Here is an 18,413-nt window from a genome sequence, read left to right on the forward strand (position 1 = left end):
GCGTTTTAACTGAAGTCTCACAGCAGACACGCCTCTTGTAACAGGGCCTTCAGCCACAGGGCAAACAGCAGTATAGAAAAAATGCCTTTTATTTCTAAATTATGACATTTTATGATGTAAAAATCATACTAACAATATAAGTACACCTCAGGAAACATTATAAAATAATAGAAAAATGCCATGCCATGGGACCTTTAAAATTAATTTTGTTTTGTATAAATTGTATTTTAATTTTGATTAATGTTCAATCCACTATTTGCCTGTATATTTAATAAATAAGAAGCAAACCAAGATCGTCCGGAATGGGTTGACATGCGTAACTGGGCTGTTTCGGCGGACTTTGAGTAAGGCTGAAACTATAGAGTCTTTCTGTTTTAATACATGTCTTGAATATATGTCTTAATTACAGTAGGCCTATAGATAGTTATGATATTTGTTGCTGCACCGGGGTCTGTCATTAGCCTACTAGGTTAAAGTTACGCCAATGTCCTTATTATAAAATATATGTTGTTTTAACAACATAAGATCTCGTTATTACGACATACTTGAGTGGAAAAAATAATATGTAGGCCCTATGTGGGAGCAATGCGTGACCGTACCAGGTGACCATTGCAGTTTTGCGAAAATTTCCTTTATCGAATTGCCTGAAAAACCACCTTGTGCGAGCGTAAAAACTTTTAGCGATATATGGGAGTTTTTGCGAAATTGACGCGGTTCCATTGGGTGTATTTTCAATTCGCAATTTCAATTTGCGCAATTTGAAGGGGTTTTAATGGAAACACGGCTAGTGATGACTGGCAAATGAACTCAGCGGTCCTGTTCACAGAATGCCTGCCAGTTTTGAGTTACATGTTGACAAAACCTGTCAGATCTAAGTATTATTATGTTTTTTGTTTAAGTTATTGTGTAACATGAATCTTTTTTATTATTATTTTTTTCGAACAAATGAGGTCTCTGTTTAAGAACGCCGGCTCGCAGTTGCAGGTTCCGCTGCTTTAGAGCACCGCATATGTACGCGCATATATTTTCGGTTTTCCTAACTGAACGTAGTTTAACTGTCTGCCACAAGTTGATCTTGTAATAAAGGTCTCATCGAGGAAAAACACGCTGTATTTTTGTATTCATTGCATTTTTTAATTTTAAAAGTTAAATAACTAATTTCATTATAAAAATTGTAATGGTTAATCGATAGTCGATCATTAATTCTCCCGACGATCGACTAAGAAAATTTTATTGAATGCCCATCCCTAATTTCGAACGCAGGAACCGGGGTCTAAATAAAGTTCCGGGTAAAGATTTCCCACTCAAAACGGCCCTGCTCGCGAAGTAGTACTTTTTCAAAGTTCAGAAACTTTCTGAGGTGGGACTTGGGCGCTGAACATGCAGATTGGTTGAGCTCACGCAGCATTTTATTTCAACCTAAAAGTCTGTTGCGGTGCGTGCAGTAAGAGTTGTTTACTATTTGAATCAACAATGGAGTTTAAAAAATACGACAGATGAGCCGACGACGAGGTTCAGGCTTTATTCCGCTTATTTGCGGAGGACGAAATCCAGTGAGTCGCGCGCAGTCCTACGTCACCGGACTAATCTTCACAGTACTTTAGACTGCTATGGAAACGCAGACAGCAGCAGGTCTGAGGGAAAAAGAGCTCCTGGGAAAAAAGTTCCTGGGACAAATTGTTCCGGGTAGTTTCGGCGGAAACAGGGCTATTGTTATGGTTAAATCTGGACACAGAGAAAGCATTTTATTACTCATACTAGCTACAAATAATAGCTTCATCATTCACACATCAGTTTACTTGTTTATTTACTTATTTATTTAATAATTCACTTAATTGTATTATCAAAGGAAATGACGCACGAAATGTGAATCGTCCATCATTTTGTAAGCAATTGGGGATGAAGAAAAATTTCACGTCGAAATTATGGAAATATTTAGTGAAATGAGAAGGGAAGTTTTTTGTGTTAAACAAATTGTTTTTGAAACTGCGTTTGAAACAAAAGATGTTATTTATTTTGATTTATGACTGATTAGTCTATTGTAGTGTTCAGATATATTATAGTGTGTTAATAATTTTAATTATCTGCCTATAATTCATTGTATAGACCTGAGTGTTAAGCTAATCTTTTATTATCCTCACAGCACGTCGGTTATGCGGTGCTTTGCTATGAAATAATTGTGGGTCAAATTTATTTTAATATTAATTTAATATTAAAAGTTGCCTAATAATAATTGAATACATTAATTGGAAATGCCAAATCCTCGTGATATCGAAGGTGATGTAACATTAATCTGTCATGCATGTTGTGCGCTTTTCAATTGTGTTATTTTAAAACCTCCGTCCAGTAACATTTGCAATATATTGGAGTAAATATTTACAAAAAAACACTGAACAGAGGCCCCCTGATCATGTGTGGGCCCCTAGGCTGCAGCCTGGGTTAGCCTATGTGTTAATCCACCCCTGGGTGCGAGAATCTGAAAATGCAAAAAAGACGCAACAATCTAAGACAGCAAACAATGTGCAAAAATTTATAATAAATATAATCTATATTATTTGACATTATATGAATCTTCAAAAACATCATGGGCTAGCTATTCACCAATGGCAGATTACAAGAGGACAATAATGTGTAATCTTCTGAGTTATTCCGGGATGTATCTGAGAAATGCAATTTTTTGTTTGAAATTAAATAGCACTCCATAATGGTGGGGTGTGCCGGTGACGGTGCTATGCAAATTTCTGACGGTGCTATAGCCACGGCAAGCCCCGCCCTAGTGCCGCACTGGTCATTGCGCTTTCATGCAAGTCATAAGTATTCTTGAATATTCAAGACTGATTTTCTCTTGCAGGACTACCTTGCTCACATCATAGACACAGGAGATCTTTCCATAAAGCCAGAACAGGTGTGTGCTCTATTTGGAAACATAGAGGACATCTATGAGTTTAACAGGTAAGAACTCATTCATTATTTGCTTGTATTTTGCAACCCAAGTTACCAACACAGCACCAAACAGTCATATATAGACATTAATGCCACACCTTTGCATCATTTTGTCTACAAAGAAGAATCTTAATTTTATGACATTATGATGTTATTTCAATTTCTTATTTGATAACAGTGGTGACTAAAGGCCTGTTCACACAAAGAATGATAAATATAGAGATAAGTTTATTTGCATCTTCATCAACAGAAATGTAAATGTAAATGTGCACTGCAGTTATGTCATTTGCCGAGCTGAAGCTCATGCTCATTGCTGTGATCTCATGTGAGTGACAGGTTGCATCCTGCACCTGTAAACACGTCATCACATAAGAGAAGGAAGGGGGAAGTTATTTTGATTAAATATTACGAGGGCACATGAAAAAAAAAAAAAAGCGATGTGCTTGGATAAATCATGAATAGTCACTGTACAGTATTCCATAACATTAGAATTGTACATTTTTATTTCATTTTGACTTTAAATATGTCGTTAGACATACTTTTGTTACAAATTATAAACTTGTTTTTTGCCAAATTTTGCACACAAAAAAACAGGGAGACCAGGGGAAAACCTCTAGCTTCTCATTTGTTTTACTGTAGGCCTTTAGACGATTCTCATTACAAGATGGTTGGCCAATATGGAGTTCATGTGGAGCAGCATTTACTATAAACCGAGCCGCTATGAGACACTGAAAATGCTGGATCATGAGCTGCTCGTGTGTAAATGAACACAATGTTGCGCTTTATTCTGAAACACGTAGCATGTCAGACTATAAATGTACATAACTAAATTGCAGCCTTTGTCATTTTTACTCATGTTTACGCATTTGGTGCTTGCAGTGTGTTCATTTTGCACTCTGTATACAACTATTCATGAACTTCAGGTCACTCTAACCGTTGTGCCTAAATATGTATGTAGTAGTAATTTTTTGTGGGCTGCAGTAGAACCCTGGGTTCATGCCTAATTTTGTAGCTTTTTCCACCCATGTTATGCGTGTTCCGTCATACACACAGCAAAAAATTGCCATGTACAATGGAATTTTTGTTTACACAGAGCCCCTTTGTTCAAGCACACTCCTTGCTTAACATGTTCTAAAAAAGAGAAAAATATAAGGGAGAAACCACTATACCATTGGTCCTGGTCCTGGGGACCCACCGCTCTGCACATTTAGCATGTCTCTCTTATCTGAGGTAGCTCAGTTAATAGAGCTCTCTATTAACGAGCTGATAATCTGAAGCAGGTGTGTTAAATTGGGATGTAAAAAATGAGCAGGGCTGTGGGTCACCGGGACTAGGATTGGAAATGTCTAACCCGGTTCCCTGAGTAGGGGAACGAAACTCTGCATCCAAGTTGACGCTATGGGGCGTGTGAGCCTGTGTCTGAAGCACGTGTGAATGCATGCAATCTTGATTGGCTACCACAGTCAGGTGACGTCACAGGTGCGCCAGCCGACTATAAAAATGGTGCCTAGAGAAGATGTCATCAACTTGTAGGTAGACTTACAGGCATGGGAACGACAAAACCCCCTGTGCTGAACGAATGCCTGCCCAGCAGATTACCGTCTCTCCACCAACCAGTTTAAATTAAGTCTGGCAATGGCTCGAGTCATGCCATCCAGCAACTCATACACTGATCCTCGATGGGGGGCTGGCTGTGATGGCATTCATTAACATTCTTAAAGGTCCCATGGCATGAAATTTTCATTTTATGAGGTTTTTTAACATTAATATGAGTTCCCTTAGCCTGTATATGGTCCCCAAGTAGCTAGAAATGTTGATAGATGTAAACCGAGTTCTGGGTGTCCTGCTCTGCCTTTGAGAAAATGAAAGCTCATACAAGCTGATCTGGAATCTTCCCTATATGTCGACAAACAGGGAAATGTTACCTCCTCTTCCTCTGCTTTGCCCGCCCAGAGAATTAAGAGAAAATGGATTCTGTTTCGCAATGTCAGCACAGGCTTTTACGATATGGATTCGACTCTCTTTATAATGTTCGGATCTGTCAATCACACGTTGCGAGTGTTATACACTTGTTATACTGCACAACAAAGCTCTTACTGTATTCATATCGATGTCGTGTTTGCTGTTAGTTGTGGTCAAAGCATTTTGTGAGAGAAAACGCGTTGCAATGACGAGATCACTGTTTTCACGTGATCAACAGACTGTCTGTGTACTCAATGCTCATCACTGCAGCTTTTCATGTGATGGGAAAAGATATTAAAATAATGCTTGACAGCTGTAATGGTAAAAAAACGTAGTAAAAGTATTCGTGAGTGGTTCCACGTTACAAAGTTCGTAGAATAAGGAGGAAGAAGATAGGGTCGGTGTGACTGGGACTCGTGTTTATTCAGAACTCTTAGATACAAGCAAAATAAACTTGCGCTCACAACAACAGTACAATAAAACTTTTCTCAACTATCTTTCTCCAGAGCTCTCCGTCTGGTCTACGAGTCCGTCTCTCTCTCTCTCTGGCACTGGCAGTGTGTGCAGATCTCGCTAAACCACGCCCCCTCCGCCACAAGATCTAATACTCATTTCAAATGCAAAGATGTCAGCCAATCACAACAGTGGGCCTTTTATCTGAAAAGTCTCACAGCAGACATGCCCTTTCAAACAGAGCATTCAAGCCAGAGGGCTAATATCAGAATAGAAAAATGCCTTTTATTTCTAAATTATGACATTTTATGATGTAAAAATCATACTAACAATATAAGTACACCTCAGGAAACATTATAAAATAATAATAAAAAATCCACGCCATGGGACCTTTAACAAACTGTTACCAATTAATAAATTCTCTCATGTCAAAAGCTTGATGGAGACTTAAACACACGCCTTTCTTCATTTAACCAGTCATCAGTCATTTTTGAGCGTAATTGTCTCCTCACATATTGTCAGGTGTTGGTCTACCCCAGAGTGATACTTTTCTCCTCAATACCATACAGTAAGTGAGTGAATGGTTGATATGTTTAGATTTGTGCTTCATCACAAATGCATGACAGAGAGTGTGGGCATAATTTCCTTTGTTTGCTGTGGTGTTTGTTAGCTAACCCCTGAATTTCAAACATGGATTGAACCTGACATAGACCGGAGATTCAGATTTCTTTTGCCAGTGGCAAAGAAAAAGTGTATTTTTATCATGTTAATTGATTGAAAGGAATAAGTCACTTACCGCTGTTCATCCCAGTTATTTTACTAATAAAGGGATAGTTCACCCCAAAATTATCCCATAATTTACTTACCCTCAAGCCATCCTAGGTGTATATGACATTCTTCTTTCAGACGAAAACAATCGGAGTTATATAAAAAAAATTTGAATTTTAGTAAATTGAATACAGAAAGAGGTCTGCCGGAAGCTAGATATTTTACTTTATAACATGTTAAATATGGATATTTTTCTTACAAAAACCCAACAATTCACTTCAGACGGCCTTTATTAACTTCCTAGAGTTGTGTGGATTACTTTTATAATGAATGGGAAAAAAATGTTGGCCTTCAAATTCTGGGGTGCCATTATAATGCCAGGAAATTTTTTTAATGTAACTCCGATTTTATGCGTCTGAAAGAACAATGTCATATACACTTAGGATGGCTTGTGGGTGAGTAAATGTGGGGTAACTTTCATTTTTGGGTGAACTATCTCTTTAAGGAGATTTTAGGTGTTCCTTACACAAACTCATGGACACAGATATTGGTAAGAGATATTCTTTTCTCATTAACCACAGATAAGAGGATGACTGACTTGCAGACTGCATGTGCTGTTGAACAAACTTATGAGGTGGCTTCTTTTCTGTATCACAAGGCCTTTTGCCAGCTTAACGCTACAATGGCCTTATGGGAATGTTTTTATTTACAGTGTGCAAAGCATGTGGTGCTTTAATGAACATTAGTTTGATGTTTTGGGGTTGATTAATGTTTTCTCTTTTTTTAGTGAGCTGCTTCAATCTCTGGACATGTGTGACAATGATCCTGTGGCCATTGCCAGATGCTTTGTGATCAAGGTGAAGTTCCTTTTATGGCTTAAACTCTGATCATGTTTCAATTAAATGTTTACGTAACTAAACAGGAAATATAATAAGTGGAAGGTTTTTTGTTGTTTTTTTTCTATTCTGAATCACTACAGTACAACTATAATAAGTGTTTATATTCATACTATTTTAAACTCGGTGGGACAACACCTGCTGTGGATTAGCTCAGTACCTGTGACTCCTCATATACCCCTTTTCCACCAGCATGAACCGGGTGCTAGTTCAGAGCTAGTGCTAGTGCCGGTTTGGAGTTGGTTTGACTGGCGAGCCTTCTAAGAACTGGTTTGCCTTTACACATGCTAGAGAGCCAGGTCTTACGTCACAGTATGCATCTCATCTTTTTCAGCAACGCTAGTGAGGCAGCTGGAAACACAAACACATATGACATCGAACTACTGCAAGAGCGATTCAAAAGCATAAGGAGTCATATGCTCTCGCTGTACTTCGATGTCATACGACGATTGGTCTGTGCAGCACCGATGCATATCGAACAAGCCTTCCATCAACAATGGCGAACGTTGCATTACTATTGATGCACATAGCTTTGCGAATCTACGTCGGCATCAAAACACAGCGAATCCAACACATTCGTGCAGCTCGCCGTAATTTGTATAGACGGAGATTACAATCGAGCAGCTATTAGCTCGATTAGCTGCTATTTCAAAAACATTTGTGTTCGTCTTGTTGGTCACGCAAGCGGTTCTTACTTCTAGACCAGCAATGTTTTGGTGCTACTTAAGAACCACTTTTCCTGGTTCAGAGCTGGTGCTTTGGGTATTGAAAGACAAAGAACCGATTTGAAACTAGGCTCTGGCTCCGAACCAGCACTCAAACTGCCTTGGTGGAAAAGGGGTAATATACATAAACAGAGCTTCTGTCACAGTAGCTCCGGCTCCGGCTTCCGCAAGATGCATACAGTTTTGTTTATTAACTGCTATAGCACCAAAAGTTACATATTGTACCTTTAATCATTACATTTTTAACATATTTACCCGAGAACAAACTTGTCTACTCAAACTCCAGAAGAACAATTGGCTAATTATAGCATTTTATAACATATTATGTAAATGGGGCTTATTGCAACTGAATGTTTACATTGTGTGATGTGATTGTGTGTTGTTGAGAAAAGCCTTTACTGACTTTGTTTTTCCTCCCTATATTTAGCGTGAATATTTTGACATCTACACACAATATTGCACCAACTACCCAAAGTAAGTTGCACTAAATGAACAAAGTAACGCATAATGCCTAATTACATTAGCACTTTGGTTTCCAGCATCAAGGAAAAGCTCATTTGAACTTTGCAATCTGTAGGTTGTCTTTACAGTATGTGATGCTCAATACTGGTGTTTGAAGCATTATTTATTTCCTTTGTAAACTTTGACTCATTTATGAATGGTCAGAGGGTTATTATTTAATGTTGTATGCAAATTACTCTTATCAGTTTGTATAGTGACATATTTGTTAGTGTGTGCTGTTTTTTCACTGTTCATACTCTCTCCTTAGCTCTGTGGCCGCTCTAACAGACTGCATGAGAAACAAAACTCTTGCCAAGTTCTTCAGGGAGAGGCAAGCTACTTTAAAGCGATCTCTGCCTCTGGGATCTTATCTTCTCAAGCCTGTCCAGAGGATCCTCAAATATCATCTGTTACTTCAGGTTAACCAACTGTTCCCAGAATAATACTGTATAGAATAGTAAATGCTTCAAATCACCTGCTGTGAGCAATGCTTCCCATTATCATGCATTATCATTTTTGTTGGATTATGATACTATTTTGCATTGTATATTGTTACATTGATTGTGTTACACCTTTTCTTGTGACAGTTATTGAAAGAGTTAATAGAAAAGGGCTAGATCAGTGGTTCTCAACCAAAGTGTATCACAATTCTGTTATGATAGGAATATGGAGAACAGAATTTAAAATGCTTAAATGTTGTTTGTTGTTGGCATCAAAGACTGTGTCTCATCAAAATCTACAATATTTTAGTGCACATTTATTGATCACTTTGTAAAAAAAAAAAAAATTCACACTTTTGCTGTTGTTTATACAATGTCATGTAAATAAAGGTGCATATTGATGGGCCTATACAGTTCATGGTAATGTTAAAAGGTGTCATGACTGTTTTTAAGGACATTTTTATTAGTTTATGCAATAAACAATTTTGGTAATGTTGGCTCGTTTGAAAAATCTGGCCTTTAAAGAAAATTGTATTAATTGATTATTGCATTGTAAATAAGCAGTCAGTGGTTATTGTGGATGTGTCCTTTATATTGTAGGAGATTGCCAAGCACTTTGATCCAGAGGAGGAGGGTTATGAGGTGGTGGAGGAGGCCATATACACCATGACTGGTGTTGCGTGGTATATAAACGACATGAAGAGAAAACATGAACATGCAGTCCGTCTTCAGGTGGGCTCACATACACACATCAAAGAGTTTGCGTTATGAGCATGTTTCACAGCTCTCCAGGGCAGGCACAGGGTTGAATGGAGGAAAGTTCATTTAGGGGTGGGCGATATACTGGTAGACAGAATTAACTGGTAGAATTTTGCCAGTAGAGATTTTGGACTATCATTGCTGTGCTACGCAGTCACGAAAGCTTATTGTTAGCATGCGTTTTTAAGCACAGCGGACAGCATCCAAATTTGCTTTCTGTCATTTATTAATGCTCATCAAACAACAAAAAAGAGAAAATCTCTCACTGCTCTTGACGGAATCACTTTTGTAACTTTAATGAGAATAAATGTATATTTAATTTACACAGAAAAGACTATGTATTGTTTTGCATACATTTGATTACTTTATACATTTTATGTAGTATTTCTAGTGCTTGAGGTTTTTCAGGTAGGTCTATTTCATTTGTGTCTTTTGTTCTATTGTTTGTTTTCTTTGCTCTTTCTTAATCACTGTTTATTATTTGTCTTCAGTAAGCTTGAGAGTTTATTTAGGCTAGTATTAGTTTTTTTTAATGATATTGAAAATGAAATGCAATTTCAGTGGTATCAAACATTTTGATATCATAACCTTATTTGTTAACTGTCACCCCCCCTTTTGAAAATATACATGAAAATGCACTATCCAAACTTAAATGGTTGCAATTCAAGAATGCTTTGTAATATAGACTTAAGTTTGGTCTCATTTTAAAGAAGACAATCAGCAGATTATGGCTCAAGTGTAATCACTTAAAAAAATGAAAGTATGAAAAAGTTATGAAAGTTTAAATGTACTGTAAATCAAATGTACTGTACTAAATATTTTATATAAAATATATATGTTAAAAAATATTTTTTTCTCTAAAATTACTATCAAATGCCAAATATCTAACCAATTTGTGTTCCAAATTTGAAGTTGATATCACAAAAATTTAAGTTCCCATGAGATTTTGTTTAGGCGCTGTACCACAAATAGCCACCAGGTGTCATTGAAATTCCATTGATTTTTTTTATGCAATCTCCTGTAACAAATGTATATATTTTTGTCCAAATATCACAAAACAGCTGGCAAATATAGAATGTGAGACCTTTCCGACGATATGTGTTTTGTCAAGATTAGAAAAGGTTTGTATTATAAAGTTTTTAAAATAAATTTTGTAATATGAAACATGACGAAGCCCACTAGGGGAGGAGCTGCTAGCAGAATTTAGAGTACAGTTGCCATGGTAACGCAAAATCCGATTTGAAACCGGTTTTCACAGGATGAATCTTGAGCTCTCGTTTATGTTTTCAGCATATTTAATGAAGATATGAACCAATTTACAATATCTGTACCTCCCTTATCTATCTCAGGAAGTCCAGTCTCTGCTTATAAACTGGAAGGGACCTGATCTGACTACATATGGAGAACTGGTTCTCGAGGGCACCTTTCGTGTCCATCGTGCCAAGAACGAGCGCACACTCTTTCTCTTTGACCGCATGCTGCTCATCACCAAACGAAGAGGAGAACATTATGTCTATAAGACCCACATCTCGGTACGACAGCATCCACATTCGTAGAGAAGTACTTCATTTTTAATTCATGTCTAGTCTGAACAGTCAGCACTAATGTGAAGTTATGTTGTATTCTTGTTTCTCTTTCCTCTTGCAGTGTTCAACGCTCATGTTAATTGAAAGTGCCAAGGACTCGCTATGCTTCAGTGTCACTCATTACAAGCATCCCAAACAACCTCATACTGTCCAGGTGTGTCATTCAATGATTTGAGTCTTTACGTGAATAAAAATATTTTATTCATAAAGGGATCGTTCTGCCACTGCCATGTTGATACAAATAAACAATGTATTTTGTTTAGTGCTGTCAATCGATTAAATCTAGATTATTCACATTTTTTTTCTGAGAAAATATAACAACTTTTAATTTAAGTGAACTTAAACAATCCTCACATAAAAATAATACATTTCAACTGTGCCCTTTCTCAGTGGCGGCTCATGGGTTTTAAAATAGAGGAGGCATGGTCTGGTCTATTATTATTAGCTTAACTGCTTTAAATTGGCTTATAGACAGAAAATGTAAAGAAAATTACACACAGCTAGGTAATAGAAATATAATTTCACTCACCTAGCCTATCACTTGAAGCAAACATTCATCCCTCTTTAAATGTCTGTGTTAAAAGTGGGCATTGGCTGTCTAGTGAAGCTGACTGCTTTATCCTATATATCCAACTTAGGCGTGGAGTTTTCCTTCATTTTTAATTTGTAGATACTGTTTGAATGATAGCTTGGTAAATTTGTTGGCGATCAAATATTCAATTTCGCTACTCTCCATAATTAAGATACTTGGTACATTATCAGCGCATTGGTAGCAGTTCAAACTAATATCACGTAATTTACGTCTCTACAATGATTGGTTGATATACCAAGGGAGGCCTCCCCTGCGATATATTTTTTTTCTCAACTCTCTGAAGCGCTGACTGATAAACACTCTGGTGATTGGCTATTTTTTTACTAACTTAGGCACAAGACTGTCTAACAGGTAGGAAATATACAGAAATTGAATAAAGTTATCAAACAATCTGTACTGCATACATTATAAATTAAGTGTAGATGAATCCTTATTAAAGCGACAAAAGTACTTTAGTCAAGAGCAGTGAGTCATTTTCTCAGTTATCTTTGATTAACATTAATGACAGACAGCATTAGTGGCTGCTGTCACTTCAATCGCTATGACAATTTTTTTCAATACTTTTAACAATTTTCCTAAACTCTTAACGCAGTTAGCACAACATCTGTCTGTGTAGGCTATACTATTGTATTGTTGCTTTTAAACAAAATGCATACAGTTAGCACAAATTTAAAATGCTTGAACTTTTTTTACGCACAAGCTCAACCAAGACCAAAACACTGGATTTTTACTGCCAAATTTACCAATGCTTTAACACTTTATGTCAGAACAGATAACATCATGTTCTAAACTAATCCTTATAGGCTAAAGTCAAGATAAACAGCTGTTTTATATTGTGAAGTGAAACAAAAATATATCCCCTGTATTTTATTCCATTGGTACTGAGAAACAGCGGATTGAAGTTATGCAAATATATAAATCACAGCTGATTCCCATCTAGGAATTGTTCAGGTTTTGATGTTCTTTCACATGGCCATATGGTATACAGTAAAAGAGGGCCTCTTTGGGCTTATCTTGTGTGAAAAAAGAACAATATATAGCAACACAAAGAAAGTAAGAAAAATGCCTGCAAGAGGAAGAGGAAGATGAGTACCAGGACAAGGGCAAGGGAGAATTTCTGCAGCACAAGAAACAAAATGCATGCATTTACTAAACCCAACAAAGCAAAAATGGGAAGAGTCTTCAAAATACACACAATCTATGATCAATAAAATATACTGTCTATTGTATAAGGGCAGACCTGACACATAAAATAATGCAGTTTCTGTAATTCCATCTAGTGTTAGTGTTTTTATGACATTGTGCCATGATTGACTATATGTTCCTGTTGGAAGAGAACATGTGTTAGTGTTTTGGTAGAAATAGTTTGTTAGTGTATCATTGTATTTTGAAAATTAGTGTTGGAGTTTAGTTTACAATGTGTGATTTTGAGCATGAAATTAACCGTTTTGGCAATTGTGTGATGTAGGTGTGTTAGTGTGTTAAGAGTTTAGGAAAATTGTTAAAAGTATTGCAAAAATTGTCATAGCGATCGTAAAAAAAACTGTAAGACCTGTCGCTAGTGCACATGACGCAGATCTCATGCGTCTCATTTTCTTACAACTCTTTACGTTCATTCAAGACTTTATTTAACTCATCTATGACTGCTCTTATGAGGACACTCGACAAATTGTGGCATAATTGTGGATGTGTTATTGTTCATTCAAGCACGAAAGACAACTTTATTCTGGTGCGCTGTCTGTTCTCTACGTGTTCTCTTTTGTCTTGTCGTGCTTGAATGGTTTAAAGCATTTGTATGAATAGGAGCATGATCGTATAATGTGACGCTAAGCAAAGGATGACAGAAAAAACGGATGCTGCGTTAATTGCTTAAAATATTTTTTTACGGGTATATATATATTTATTTATTTTTTTAATTAATCGCATGTGTTAACGCGATAATGTTGACAACACTAGTTTACACAAATGCAGAACTCTTTTTAAAAAATGTAGCCCTTGCCATACAACAGCATAATAACCATGTCTTTCTAGATTCAGAAAAACAAAGAGAGTCCATTACTCTGCGCTTTGGTCATCAGAAATCATATGATAGCTTCATATATTGTAGATATTATATCAATTGACACAAGTTTAACATTATAATGTTTAGTTAAAATACATTTGACATTTTATGTCAAACTGACTGACAGTATACTATGGACTACTTTATTGGTGTTCACTTAAGGTGACTATGGACTGTCATTGTGATAAATTCCCCCTTTAGTGTTCCTCTACAGAAAAATAACATGGAATGTCATGGTTTTGAGTGAATAATGAAAGACTTTTTTTTTTTATTGAACAACTCATTTAATAGTTGTTTCTCATTAGGCTAGAACGGTGGAGGAGAAAAAATTATGGGCTCATCATATTAAACGGCTCATTCTAGAGAACCATCAGGCTGTGATACCACAAAAGGTATGTAATGATTAAACTGCCAGTTATTGGGTTTTGTATTTGAAATTCATTTGGACATTTTGGATGTTTCTCTTTTAGGCAAAGGAAGCTATCTTGGAGATGGATTCAATTTGTAAGTATTTAAAACCACCCATGAATATTTTTCATACTGTTCATCATCATTATAAATCATTATGGGCCTGTTTTAACAGAAAACATTTTTTAAAGACAAAAAGTATAGGTACAGCCCTGAGAGACTCAAAAAGTCAGAGGAGTTTTCTAACTCAAGACAAGGCCGGAGACAGTCAGGTAGGTGCCAGGTATACAGGATGTCTTGCGATTATATGACTTATAAACGAAAATCTTGAACTTATTTTTTAACTTATCTTCCAACAGAACCATCTAAAGAGATCTTGAAAAACACTAAAGGTAAATATCCATGTGTCCAGGATATAAAGATATAATTTTGATGTTTTAATGTTTGATGTTTTTGATGCTGTTGGCATGTAGTAACGATACAGTGCGATCTGACACCAACATGTTTAATTGAAGAAAAGAAAAACTGAATTTCTTAGTATTTGCAATGTCTCCCTTTTGTTTCAATGAACTCCCAAAATGCAAAACCTAAAAATCAATTTTATCCAGCATGATTTGAGAATGTTTGAAAAGCATCATGCTTCATTCTACAAAGGATGGCTAATGTCCCTAATTGGCTTTTTTCTTTTTTACTATTCTATTCTGTTCTGTTCTTTTTCTTTTATATGCCTGATCTGATGTCTGGGTAAATTCTTCAGCAATACTGAAGGTAAGAAGCTAATAAATCCACCAAAGGAATATTTAGAATTGGATGCCAACAGTCAGATGTAGTTAATGTTAATAGGAAACCAAAAGGAAATGCTAAAAAAAAGACACATTTGTCAATATCAAATGACAGGTATACAATTTGTTCCTTTTGATGTGTTGTTTATTTTGTTGTCCACAAGCTTGTTGAAGTGTTAAACAGTGGTGGGGAAAAAAGAACAAATACTCAGTAATAAAAAAAAGAAAAAAAAAACATTGAACCTACTTCAAGTAAATGTAGCATACTACCCACTTCTGGTTTTAGAGTGAGCTCAATGAAGTAGAGCACCTTTATTCCCCAAGGGAGATTCTTTCTCTGTTAGTTTGGGTCATGTCCTTGTACCTCATAAGAAGAAATCTTTGTGACTCCAGCATTCTGACAGCGAGGGGGCATTGGACACTAACAAGTGGCCTTTACAAGCCACTTCTAGTGTTAGCGCTCATGGCTTGTGTGAGTCTTCAGCTGAGAATCCTGTTGCACAAGAAGAATACTCTCTTGAAGGCCTGATTCCCAGTGATAATGAGGAGACGGTCAATAGTTCGCCATGTCTGAAGGGCAGATTGATGCAAGAAGATGAGGATGAAGCAGAAGGGGAAGAAAGTGAATCTGACGATATTCTAATGGAGGACAACCAGGTAGCTGACTTTGCCAGTTCCATGTTGGCTGCCATTTCCTGCTGGCACTATAGAGCCAGAGCTTTGCTTTCCATGGACTTCACAACGGTGAGGTTCTCTGCCACCAAGTGGATTCTGTCATACCCCAACCTGACCTGCAATTGACCTGCATGTCTGCCAGATCTCCCTACCATGTTGCATGTACTCTCACAGAATGCCTAAATCCACTAACAGCGCATACAAGCTGAAGCTAACTCTGTAGATCACCAGCACCGCTAGAGGAACTAAACTAAATTGTAACAAGGAGTTATCCTATTACAATTCATCAAATAATGCATATGCTGTACGACACTTATGAATACTTTTGTTCACCATTTACATTTAGCATAGAATAATATTTTGATAAATCAAAGATTCAACAGTAACAAGCATCTGTGTTTAGACATTTCTTCTCATGCTCCGCCCCTTTTTACTGGCATATGCAACTTTAATCATATTGCATGTTAATGAGAGGGTCGCTTTGAATTTGACAAATCTCACAAGCATGTATACAAAATATTTAACCATGTTTTATTTACCTTGTAAAATCAATGATCAATCAGTAATAGATTTTTGAAATGACAATTTCAGGTTACCCTTTTTTCAGTGTTTGTTTTAGTGTGCTACCCTAGGATTGTCCCTCTGGCCACCCCATTAAAAAATGTCCATGAGGCAGTCATTACAAAACACACCCAGTCAGAACTGTTCTCTCTGATTGCAAGCACTCGCATACTGCAGAACAACACACTACAACTGAAGAATGTAAAACTGAGAATTTTGTTTATATCGTGAGTTTTTCTTTATGATTTTTCATATGATATCCTTTTGTGATTTAAAATTTTCTCAATAAATCCACATCCGTGTGGTTAATATGCATGAGGAGCGGTACTTGAGGTCTATTGAGATATCGGAAGCACTTTATTTTACAGTACTGTTCCACATGTACACTCTATGCACTTATATGCACTCACATTTACACGCACATTTACACATTTATGCATGTAGCAGACGCTATTATCCAAAGCGACTTACAACTTGGGAGCACAGGAAGCGATTGGTTCCACAAGAGTCGAGTAAGCGCAACAAGTGCCTGAAATAATGAGACCGTGTACATTGCTCAGTGTAGCACAGGCTAGAGTAGGGAGGGAAAAAAGGGGAAGAAAGAGGAAAAGAAAGAAAGTTTCTTTTAGACATTTAGTCAAGAAAGTTATTAAGTGGTCACGGAAGAGCTGAGTTTTTAGTTGACTTTTGAATGTTGTCAATGATTCTGCGTTTCGGATGGCGGTGGGAAAATTGTTCCACCAGCTGGGAACGTTGAATGAAAATGTTCTGGAAAGGGATTTCCTTCGCTGAGCGAAGGCTTCTGGTGGGGGTGTGGATTTGTAGAATCGAGTCAAAGTATGCAGGAGCTGAGCGCGTGTTGGCTTTGTAGGCAAGCGTCAGCGCCTTAAACTTGATGCGAGCAGCGAGTGGTAGCCAGTGCAGAGAGATGAATAGAGGTGTGACGTGGGTCCTTTTGGGCTCGTTGAAGACAAGACGTGCTGCTGCATTCTTGATCATTCTAAGTGTTTGGATCGCACAAGAGGGGAGTCCAGCCAGAAGCGCATTGCAGTAGTCGAGTCTAGAAATAACCAGGGCCTGTACAGACTCTATGTACAATTACTGGGTAATAACTAGGAACTAACCCTGAACCTACCCCTGAACCTAACTTTTACCCAGTGTTTCCCAACAGGGGTGTTGTGCCGTCTGACGAGAGCAGGGGTGCCGTGTAAAAGTCCTTCAAATAATTATACAATTTTTTTATTTTAATTCTCTCTTTGTAAACTTTGTTCAATGCATGCAATTGCAGCCGGATGTTCGAATATGACCAGTCGTTTTTGCCGTCATCACCCTGGTGTAGTGCTAGAAGACGCGAATGAGAAGTTGCGCGCACAGAAAATTTGTCTCTGTGCACTCATCCAAAAGCGCGCACACGTCTCAGCGCGCAAATATTGAGTTCTCTTTCAAGTCTTGCTCTTGAACGGACAAACTCACACAAAAAGTATGTCAACATGTCCATCTTGAGTATTCTAGCAGACATAGTCTGTATATGCCTTTAGTAAACTTTATGCAGTCGAGAAAGACGACGCATATCCGTGCATTAGGTCTTCTTAAAGGGGCAGTAGCCTTTACTGCTGTCTGTTTAATGTCAAACAACAAAAGACAAGGACATCACTCACTGCTCTTGACTGAAAGGCTTTTGTAAGTTTAATAGGATTAATCTTTAATTTATACACTCAAATATGCAATGCTATTTTACATTTGATCAATTTCTGTACTTGAAAACTTGTTAGACGTACCTGAAAAACCTGAAAAGCATAGTTTATTTTATTAGTATCTTTGCTCAATAGTATTTATTTGTGCTGCTGCTTGTATTTAAATTATTTGTTCTTATTATTTTCTTTATTTTTATTTGACAGTAGTCTTTTTTTCCCTGAACATAGCAATTACTGAACCGTACTGAAACCGTGAACCTAAAACTGTGATACAAACCGAACCATGAGCAATCTGTACCGTTACACCCCTAGCGTAACGTATGCGAGGGGGTGCCACAAAATGGAGAACCTTTTCAAAGGGTGCCATGACTGAAAAAAGGTTGGGAAACACTGCTTTAACCCATGTAGTTACCTACATTCTTAGAAATTGAAATATTGTACTTATATACACTGTAAGTACATGTACAGTAAGTGCATATACTGTAGAATAAAGTGCAACCGAGATTTCTATGTCTGTGGCTCTCTAGTGCAGTCACAAAAATAGAAAGCAATACTATTTTGAAAATACTTCTAACTAATGACCATGGACCGGTTGCACCAACTTGC

At 37.1% G+C, this 18,413-nt stretch overlaps 1 protein-coding gene across 1 annotated transcript in view; it reads left to right on the plus strand.

Annotated features, from left to right (window-relative positions):
- LOC307135245 (pleckstrin homology domain-containing family G member 3) overlaps positions 1 to 18,413 on the plus strand; it is a 134,378-nt gene that overhangs the window by 100,446 nt on the left and 15,519 nt on the right. The window contains exons 4-16 of the mRNA XM_079831516.1: positions 2,852 to 2,952; positions 6,914 to 6,983; positions 8,175 to 8,221; positions 8,517 to 8,667; positions 9,289 to 9,420; positions 10,797 to 10,979; positions 11,095 to 11,187; positions 13,993 to 14,079; positions 14,158 to 14,191; positions 14,287 to 14,367; positions 14,455 to 14,487; positions 14,853 to 14,863; positions 15,271 to 15,621. Of these exons, the coding sequence (XP_079687642.1) occupies positions 2,852 to 2,952; positions 6,914 to 6,983; positions 8,175 to 8,221; positions 8,517 to 8,667; positions 9,289 to 9,420; positions 10,797 to 10,979; positions 11,095 to 11,187; positions 13,993 to 14,079; positions 14,158 to 14,191; positions 14,287 to 14,367; positions 14,455 to 14,487; positions 14,853 to 14,863; positions 15,271 to 15,621 (1,374 nt within the window). The remainder of the gene's footprint in view (positions 1 to 2,851; positions 2,953 to 6,913; positions 6,984 to 8,174; positions 8,222 to 8,516; positions 8,668 to 9,288; positions 9,421 to 10,796; positions 10,980 to 11,094; positions 11,188 to 13,992; positions 14,080 to 14,157; positions 14,192 to 14,286; positions 14,368 to 14,454; positions 14,488 to 14,852; positions 14,864 to 15,270; positions 15,622 to 18,413) is intronic.

The sequence above is a fragment of the Gobio gobio genome (genome assembly GCF_949357685.1).
Source record: "Gobio gobio genome assembly, chromosome: 12".
Lineage (NCBI taxonomy): Eukaryota > Metazoa > Chordata > Actinopteri > Cypriniformes > Gobionidae > Gobio > Gobio gobio.